This window comes from Meriones unguiculatus, chromosome 1 (genome assembly GCF_030254825.1).
Source record: "Meriones unguiculatus strain TT.TT164.6M chromosome 1, Bangor_MerUng_6.1, whole genome shotgun sequence".
Lineage (NCBI taxonomy): Eukaryota > Metazoa > Chordata > Mammalia > Rodentia > Muridae > Meriones > Meriones unguiculatus.
The window spans coordinates 30,887,323-30,897,007 of NC_083349.1; the positions used below are offsets into that span (position 1 = coordinate 30,887,323).

Here is a 9,685-nt window from a genome sequence, read left to right on the forward strand (position 1 = left end):
TTTTTCCAGGTATTGGTCACATAATCAGTGTCAGAAATAGGTTCCATCTTATGTAGTGGGCTTAAGTACAATCAGAGAGTAGCTAGTTGTTTCCACAATGTCTGTGCCACTCTCCTATGAGCAAGCTCAATTTGTTATTAAGCTTCTCTGGGTCTGTGGGTTGTAGCACGGTTAACCTTTACATTATGTGTAATATCCACTTACAAGTGAATGAATACCATGTTTGTCTTTCTGGTCCTGGCTTCTTTCAATCAATATGATCTTTTCTAGTTTTACTGATTTGCCGGCAATTTTATGAAGTCATTGCTTTTAATATCCAAATAATACTGGCATAAAAAGTGAAAAAACTTAGTGATAAATTTACTTTTAATGATATTCTGCTATACTCATAGATCAGTGCCCTGTTCAATCATCATCAGAGAAGCCTTGAATTTTATTGGTCACCTATGGCTGAGAATGCAGCTTGCTTTTAAGAGTACATGTTCCCCCCAAGTGAGACTCCCTTGGAGAAAACTAAAGTTTCTATTGAAAGGGCTTATCAACTCAAGACTGCCTCTGGGATAGAGATGGAAACATATGTCCAATTCTTCTTTCAGCTCTAGGACACTCTCTGAGGTAGCCCTGTTCAGGTCCTGTATTTTCCACCTTAGTCTCTGTTCATTCATATGTGCATTATTCATGTTGATTTAGAAGACCTTGTTTTCTGAGAGTCCTCTATCCCCTATGGTTTTTACACTTGTTGCAGCCCCTTTTCTGGAGAATTCCCTGGGCTTTGAGGGGAGAGATTTGATGGATATATTACATTTGGAACTGAGTGCTTGAAGGTCTGTCACTGTACACTCGGGCTGTGGTTCTCTGAGATTCTTTTCATCTGCTACAGTAGGAAGATTCTCTGAGGATGGCTGATCAAGGCACAGCTCTATTAGGACAGCAAAATGTCATTAGGTGTCAGTTTAGTGAGTCTTTTTTTTTTCTTTCTTTCTTTAGACCAATAGTATTTGGTCTTACCCTAGGTCTATGGGCTATCTCATTTCAAGTTCTTGGTCACTCAAAGAATATTGGGTATGTGTTCTTTCCTATAGAGGATTCCTTCAGTGAAATCAGATATTGCTTGGTTATTCCCAAAAGCTTTGTGCCATGATTGCATTAGCATTTGTTAATGCAGATGCCATTGTAGATCACAGAGTTTGTGGCAATGTTGGTGTTTATGTTTCTCCTTTGGTAGTAGGAATAGTGTTTTCCTATATCAAAGATGGTTGGATGTAGGGCTGAAGGCATGTGGATTAGTATGGGATGCAAATATACTAGAAGGCTCCTAAAATATATGCATATGTGAAGAAAATATTAATTAAATCACCAAATACTGGGCATCACTTGGGATCAAATCAAGCTCACTATACTGGGCCTGAGTTACATCTAATTGAGTTGTTGGACACAGGAGCCCCATTGTAATCCGTAAATAATCCAGGCTGTTACCAAGACGATATGTTGCTTTCTACAAACAGATGGTAACTCCTTATTGCTGAAGAAAATACCAACACAACTCACTGAACATGGAGAAGTGGCTCTCACACCTACTTAGAAACATTTTTGTTCTTCCTAGGTTAGACATTGGACTTAAACATTAGCTTTAGTCTTTTTAATGTTTCTACCTAGAAGTTTAATTCAGTTCTCAAATCTTCGACTGTCTATCATTTCTACCATCTTTATTTATGTCTTCATTGTTCAGGTGCTTATTCTTCTTAAGTTGTTTATTCTTAATTTCACTGAACTGTTTCTTTGTGTCTTCTTTAAACTCCTTGAATTCTTTGATAAAGTTTGTAATTGTTTTAAATTCTGTGTCCTAGGTTCATATAGGAAATTCTCATTGGTAATCATTCCTACAGGACTGGTAGGTTTTGAAGAAAAAGAAAACACAACTACAAACTTGATTTATCTTTCATATTGTTGCTATATTTGAAACTATATATGGGCATGTGCATTTCTCTAGTTTTAAGTCTGATTTGAATAGAGCAGGTTGGGGCAGAAGGGAGAATGTGTCAGCAGATTTAGCTTAGAATCTGAAAATGACCTGTGTGGAGTAAAGTCAGGCCCACAAAGGGGATAGAGCTGGTGTTCAGGGGCCTTTATTTGCTCAGTTAGATCTGACGTAGTTTAAGTTGGACATGTAAAGAAGTTTTCTGTGGGTTGGGTTAGCTACAAAGACTCTTATCCAAAATGGGAGTACAGGCAGAGGAGGCCTAACTAAGCTATGACACTATGTGAATAGGACCCAGGCATGACGTGGAGGTTTATGGAGAAGGTGTGAATAGATATGACAGGAAGAGTCACCTGGCTAGGTTCTGGAGAAGAAAGTTGCATGTTTGGTGGATGGAGAAATTAGATGAAGTACAGAGCAAAAGTGTGGGGAATTGCAGATAGGGTGGGCATAGTGGAAATGCAGTACAGTTCTGGTTGGTTAGACTAGACAGGGGCATTGGGTTTGTGCCGCAGACTAGGTCTGGAGAGCTCCAGAGAATGGCTCCATGAGGATATCAAGTAGACTTGCAGAGGTAGACCCTATAGAAGAATAAGGGAAATCTTAATTTTTAAATGCATAAGAAGGACCTATATACCCAAATGACATGTGTTGTGATAAGAAAAATAAGCATCTTCTTATTTTTCTTTCTTTTTTTATTATTTATTACAATTTATTCACTGTGTATCCCAGTTGTTGCACCCTCCGTAATTTCTTCCCACTCTCCCTCTCTCTTCCCCCCCCCCATGCCTCTCCTCTACTCCACTGAGAGGGGAGGTCCTCCTCCTCTTCTTTCTGACCCTATCCTGTCAGGTCTCATCAGGCCTGGCTGCATCATCTTACTCTGTGGTCTGGCAAGCCCCTCCCACCCCCAGGGGAAGGTGATCAAGAGCCAGCCACTGAGTTCATTTCAGAGACTCCCTGCTCTCTTTACTAGGGAACCCACTTGGAGACTGAGTCTATGGGCTACATCTGTGCAGGGTTTCTAGATTATCTTCATGCATGGTCCTTGGTTGAGGTATTGGTCTCTGCAGGGCCCCCTGGTTCCAGATTTTTTGGCTCGGTTTGCTTCCTTGTGTAGCTCCTTTCCCCTCCAGGTCTTTCTATCCTCCCCTTCTTTCATGAGATTCCCTGCACTCCGCCCAAAGTTTGGCTATAAAGAAGCTTTAATTAAAAGAATAATGTGTCCTGGGGGCGTGTCAACTTTTGGAAAAAAAATTTAATATCAGAATGCCTGTATAAATAGTTAAAGTTGCTTATGTAGAAGTTTTAATGCGGCTTTTAAATTTTTGTGTCCAACTTGTTTGTGGAACAGCTGTGGTTGATAACTCAAGGCTCTTTCCTCTAAGCTTCTATTCCCCAAAGTCTTCATAAGTCCTGTTAGACAAAATGCAAACACTATACTCTGCTGTCATCATCAAGGTCAGGCTGAAGAAGCAATGTGGATTTGTATATCTCCAGAGACATCCACTCACATGTACTGCTGCCCTCTGAGATATGTGTACAGCTTGCCATCTTTTCCTTGATATTGGCAACAGTACAAGACCAGACTTCATTTAATGACGGAGCTCAACCTGTGGAGAAAATGAACAGCAAGATGCTTTCTTCTTAGATATGGATATTGAGGTAAAGCTTTGGATATGAAATATATTTCTTCCCTCCTTTTAACTCTTATTTGTCTAGAACAACAGTATTGAAAACTATTTGAATGTATGAAGTTAGAATTGTAAATGGTGAGAAAATATCCAGCAATTTTTATTTTATAAGTGAAAACAAAGACTGAAGTTAATATCTGGACAGTTAAGTCACAGATACATTATTTCTAAAAATCTTCTCACTCTTGGACCACTGCTTTTCTCATTATTATACTGCTCTAGAGCATCCAGATTCTACTCTAAAGACATTTACATTTTGAGGTGATGGATTTACCCCAGAGGGAGACTATGGTCTCATTTTCAAATATTTATGATATTCTTGCAAGTTCAGAAGTCTATATGTTATGGTTCATTTCAATTTCAGAAGGCTGTAGGACTTCCAATATATATCTGACATGTTAATTACTAGGTACCTTTCCCTGGGAGCATCAACTGTTAGAAATTAGTACTGTGATCTGAACATTGTGAAGAAACTGAGAAAAGATGAAAAAGAGCATCGAAGGTAATGGCTATTATTTACATGATTTAATAATGTTAGTGTCTCTTATAATGTGTGAGGACTTGTATATTTCTTGTAATGTAAGTGCAGATATAGCTTATGAAGAAGAAGGATGGATTTTGCCTTGGTCATTTAAAAGAATAAGAGTATATTGTCTGTTGCCTCGACTACTAAGAGGTTATTTATTAATGTAGAGAAATGAGTATACCAAATACTCCAAAGTTGGAACTGACTCTCAAGTTAAGAGGTAGGCTCATACATAACCATTGCTGGTAGTAAATTGTCACCTGATCCACCGTGAAAATGAAAGAAAAAGATACACCATAAAATACATGTTGTTAACAGAAACTCAATGACTGGCTCTTTGACCTCCCCACCTCCCAAGGGAGGAGCAGTACTGTTAAGCCACAGAGGAGGGCTTTGCAGCCAGTCCTGAAGATACCTGACAAAATGGAATCATATGAAAGGGGAGGAGGTCCTCCCCTATCAGTGGACTTGGAAAAGGGCAGGGAGGAGATGAGGGAGGGAGGGTGGGATTGGGGAGGGAATGAGGGATACAGCTGGAATACAGAATTAACAAAATGTAACTAATGAGAAAAATAAAATTAAAAAAATAGAAAAAAAGAAAAAATACATGTTGTTTGAGAATAAACATCTTGTAGACAGAACAAAAGTAGCTGTTCACTTTTACTCTGTTCTCTCTCAAATAGAAATAAAACAGATATGTGTGATGCTAATAGAATATCCCTTCTAGCAACAATTAATAATATGTGTATCTTTGGTACAATGGACCAGAGATGAGAAATACAGTAGATAAGTTCTGTTACTAACATATAGCAAAGTTGATTGTATATTCCTATTGCTCTTGCTACTGAGTAACTTTTGATGCACATTTGTGTTTGTAAAATATTATAAATAACAAATCAGTCTTTTGTGGCTTGCTGAAATTAATATTATCATATACAAGAAAACTGAAAACAATACTCTAGATTTATAATAGGGAATCCTATTGGCAGCAAAGAAATGGTCATCTCCACTTGCACTATTCCCAGAAAAATTACTTTATTCAGCCAGTGTCTACCCAGTTTATGCACTTTGACACTGTATGATGATAAAAGTTGAGTTAGATAACTTGACCATACCTAAAATCTCACAGTCAGTTCTATATAGAATAATTTTTGTTGCCTCATTTTCCCCTAGAATTCCATCATAATTCCCACAAAACACAGATGAATAATATTTCAGAGGTGACTGAATTTATTCTTGTGGGGTTAACAGATGCCCCAGAGCTGCAAGTCCCTTTATTTATCATCTTTACTCTTATTTATTTGATCACATTGTTTGGGAACCTTGGGATGATTGTGTTGATTCTCTTGGACTCTCGACTCCACACTCCCATGTATTTTTTCCTCAGTAACCTCTCCCTGGTGGACTGTGTTTATGCCTCAGCTGTCACTCCAAAGGTAATAGAAGGGTTTCTCACAGAACACAAGATCATATCCTACAATGCGTGTGCTGCCCAAATGTTCTTCTTAATAGCGTTTGCAATTATTGAAGGTTTTCTCTTGGCCTCAATGGCCTTTGACCGTCATGCAGCAGTGTGCAAACCATTGCATTACTCCACCACCATGACAACTACAATGTGTGCCCTACTTACTGCTGGTTCTTACACCAGTGGACTCTTGCAATCTTCCATCCATGTTGCCTTCACTTTTCACCTCTCCTTCTGCCATTCCAATGTAGTGAATCACTTTTTTTGTGACATTCCTCCATTACTGGCACTTTCTTGTTCTGATATCTACACAAATGAAATTGTACTGTTCTTCTTGGCAGCATTCAATATTGCTTTAACTATATTAGTTATCTTAACCTCTTACATACTTATCTTTATTGCAATCTTGAGGATGCATTCTGCTGAGGGACAGAAGAAGGCCATTTCCACCTGCACATCCCACCTAACCACTGTTTCAATCTTCTATGGCACAATCATCTTCATGTACTTACAACCCAGCTCCAGTCACTCCATGGACACTGACAAAGTAGCATCTGTGTTCTACACCATGATCATTCCCATGCTGAACCCTCTTGTTTACAGCCTGCGGAACAAAGAAGTCAAGAATGCATTCAAGAAGGTTGCTGGAAAAGTATTGTCTTCACTGGGATTAGTCAAATACCTGTAACATGTTTGTAAATGATGTACAACTACAAGGTATAGTACTTTTAAATATTTTAGATATAATTGTTTCTGGACTTTAATTCCTCTGAACAGATATTCCATAGATAAAGCCTCTTCTGTTCATTTTTTTTTTTGACTCTGACAAGCTACAGATAATTTGGGTATTTTTTTAATTTTATTTTTTTTCTTATCAGTTACATTTTATTAAATCTATATCCCAGCCATGTCCCACTCCCTCATTCCCTCCCAATCCCACCCTCCCTCCCTCATCACCACCGTGCCCCTTTCCAAGTCCACTGATGGGGGAGACCTCCTCCCCATTCATCTGATCCTGTTTTATCAGGTATCTTCAGGACTGGCTGCAAAGCCCTCCTCTGTGGCCTAACAGGACTGCTCCTCCCTTGGGGGTGGGGAGACCAAAGAGCCAGTCATTGAATTCCTGTTAGAAATAGTCCCTGTTCAAAGGTATCGGACGGGTTTGATGCTCTTTGGGTGGATGACACCTAAATGAACATCTGTACAAAGTCCCAATTTATTTCTAATATCAGAGATCAGACCTCTACTCTTGCCTGATGCGTCTAAAACAAAAAGGGGGAACTGTAGAGAGTTGCGGAATGCTATGCCTTAAAGATGGAGCTGGTTTCTGCCTTCCACCTTCCCGATGGTGAGTGCTCTCTGTCACGAACAACTCCACATTTGGCTAAGGCCGAGGATCTGGCTTGCTTCCATGTATGTGGACCTATCTGCATTGCCCCCGTGGCACGCCTGGGTTGGCTACCCAGAGGCTATTTAAGCTGTGGGCTGGCTTTCCCCGGGGTCCGAGGATTGTTCAATGTTCCTGAATAAACTGCATTGAAAAAAAAAAAAAAAAAAAAGAAATAGTCCCTGTTCCCCTCATTATGGGAAACAAATTGGTTACTGAGCTACCACAGGCTACATCTGAACAGAGGTTCTAGGTTATATCCATACATGGTCCTTGGTTGAATGTCAGTCTCAGAAAAGACCCTGTGACCAGATATATTTGGTCCTTGTGGAGCTCCTATCCTTTCCCCATCATACTAACTCTCCTTCTTTCATATGATTCCCTGTACTCTGCCGAAGGTTTGGTCATGAGTCTTTGTATCTGATTTGAAAACACTGCTAGTTAGAGTCTTTCAGATGCGCTCAGTAGACTCCTGTCATACGTTCAATGCACATCCTGTCTGTCTTTCTAAATGAGGATTGATCATCTTACCCCATGTCCGCTCAATTGATTATCTTTTTTAGGTGTATAGTTTTCGTTATGTTTATCAAATCTTATAGGTCTATATAAGTGAGTATATCCCATGTTTGTCTTTCTCCTTCTGGGATATTTCACTCAGAATGATCTTTTCTAGATCCCATCATTTGCCTGCAAATTTCATGATTTCCCCCTTTTGATTGCTGAGTAGTATTCCATTGTGTAAAAATACCACAATTTCTGTACCCATTCCTCCATTGATGGACATCTGGGTTGTTTCCAGGTTCTGGCTATTGCAAATAAAGCTGCTATAAACATGGTTGAGCAAGTATCCCTTTTGTGTACTTGAGCAAATTTTGGGTATATACCTAGCAGTGGTATAGCTGGGTCTTGAGGAAGCACTATTCCTAATTGTCTTAGAAAGCACCAGATAGCTTTCCAGAGTGGTTGTACCAGTTTACATTCCCACCAGCAGTGGAGGAGTGTTCCCCTTTCTCCACAACCTCTCCAGCCTATGTTGTCACTTGAATTTTTCATCTTGGCCATTCTGATGGGTGTAAGGTGACATCTCAGGGTTGTTTTGATTTGTATTTCCCCGATGGCTAATGAGGTTGAGCATTTCTTTAAGTGTTTCTCTGCCATTCAATATTCCTCTGTCAAGAATTCCCTGTTTAGCTCTGTTCCCCATTTTTTAATTGGATTACTTGGTTTGCTGCTTTTCAGCTTCTTTAGTTCTTTGTATATACTGGATATTAGTCCTCTGTCAGATAAAGGGCTAGTGAAGATTCTTTCCCAATCTGTAGGCAGTCGTTTTGTTTTGATGACGGTATCCTTTGCTTTACAGAAACTTTTCAGTTTCATGAGGTCCCATTTATTGATTGTTGCTCTTAGAGCCTGTGCTGTTGGTGTTCTGTACAGGAAGTTGTCTCCTGTGCCAATGAGTTCTAGGCTGTTCCCCACTTTTTCTTCTAACAGATTTAGAGTATCTGGTTTTATGTTAAGGTCTTTGATCCACTTGGACTTTAGTTTTGTGCAGGGTGATAAATATGGATCTATTTTCATTTTTCTGCATGTAAACATCCAGTTGGACCAGCACCATTTGTTGAAGATGCTGTCTTTTTTCCATTGAATGGTTTTGGCTTCTTTGTCAAAAATCGAGTATTCATAGGTGTGTGGGTTTATTTCTGGGTCTTCTATGTGGTTCCATTGATCCTCCTTTCTGTTTTTATGCCAATACCATGCAGTTTTTATTACTATTTCTCTGTAGTACAACTTGAGATCAGGGATGGAGATACTTCCAGATGATCTGTTATTGTACAGGATTGTTTTGAAGTTTCTGGGTTTTTGGGTATTTTTTTTTACAGAAATAAAACTTCTTTCTTTTAAAATGCACATTGTCTTCCTAGATACTGCAGTTCCCCACATTATACCACATACTGCTTGTCTTTGTGTTACTGTTTCTTCTTAATGAAAACTTTGTTTCCTTGAGAAGGAGGAAGCTTATAAGACTCAGGAAATAATTAAAAATTAAAAGCTCAGATGTCTCACAAAATTTAAAAGATTCGGGATGTCAAGGAAATTTATGAGGCTTCAGATCTCATAAGGTTACAAAATTCACAAAGGTGGGTTTGAGAACTGTAAGAGCAAAAGTAATGCTAGAGAGAAGAGACTCAATTCAAGCTCTTTTGAGTTGTTTGCTAACCTCTAGGAATTGAGATGTTTTTCATGAGTGGTCACCATTGATGGATGGGCTTTCTAAGGATGAATTTTCTTAGAGACAACATATTCCTGTAGGCAGTCGCCTTCCTATACTTAGGTGAGTCACAACCACTGCTAAACCCATTGATTCAGCAGGACAGACTTGGTTGGAATTGGTTCTTTGGTCTGTTATCGGGGGGCGGGCCCTGTCTATGTTGAGTAAACATTTGTTCACGTCTTAGGACAGTCATGCAACAGCTACATTGATGGCAAAATATTAGCTGATAGATTGATAGACAGAGACATATATATATATATATATATATATATATATATACATAGATATGTAGGTCCATAGATACATAGATACCAGAGTTACATTCTCAAATAATTTTGAATTTTTTATGTTTCTTGAGTGTTC

At 39.0% G+C, this 9,685-nt stretch overlaps 1 protein-coding gene across 1 annotated transcript; it reads left to right on the forward strand.

Moving 5' to 3' along the window:
- Positions 1-5,400: 5,400 nt before the first annotated feature.
- Positions 5,401-6,351, forward strand: LOC110542320 (olfactory receptor 5B12-like). The gene has a single exon (XM_021628932.1). The coding sequence runs from the start codon at positions 5,401-5,403 to the stop codon at positions 6,349-6,351; it is 951 nt and encodes a 316-aa protein (XP_021484607.1).
- The last annotated feature ends 3,334 nt before the right edge of the window (positions 6,352-9,685 follow it).

What these genes read in the sequence shown, in the direction of transcription:
- LOC110542320 (XM_021628932.1), top strand. Translation starts at nt 5,401, where the DNA reads ATGAATAATATTTCAGAGGTGACTGAATTTATTCTTGTGGGGTTAACA.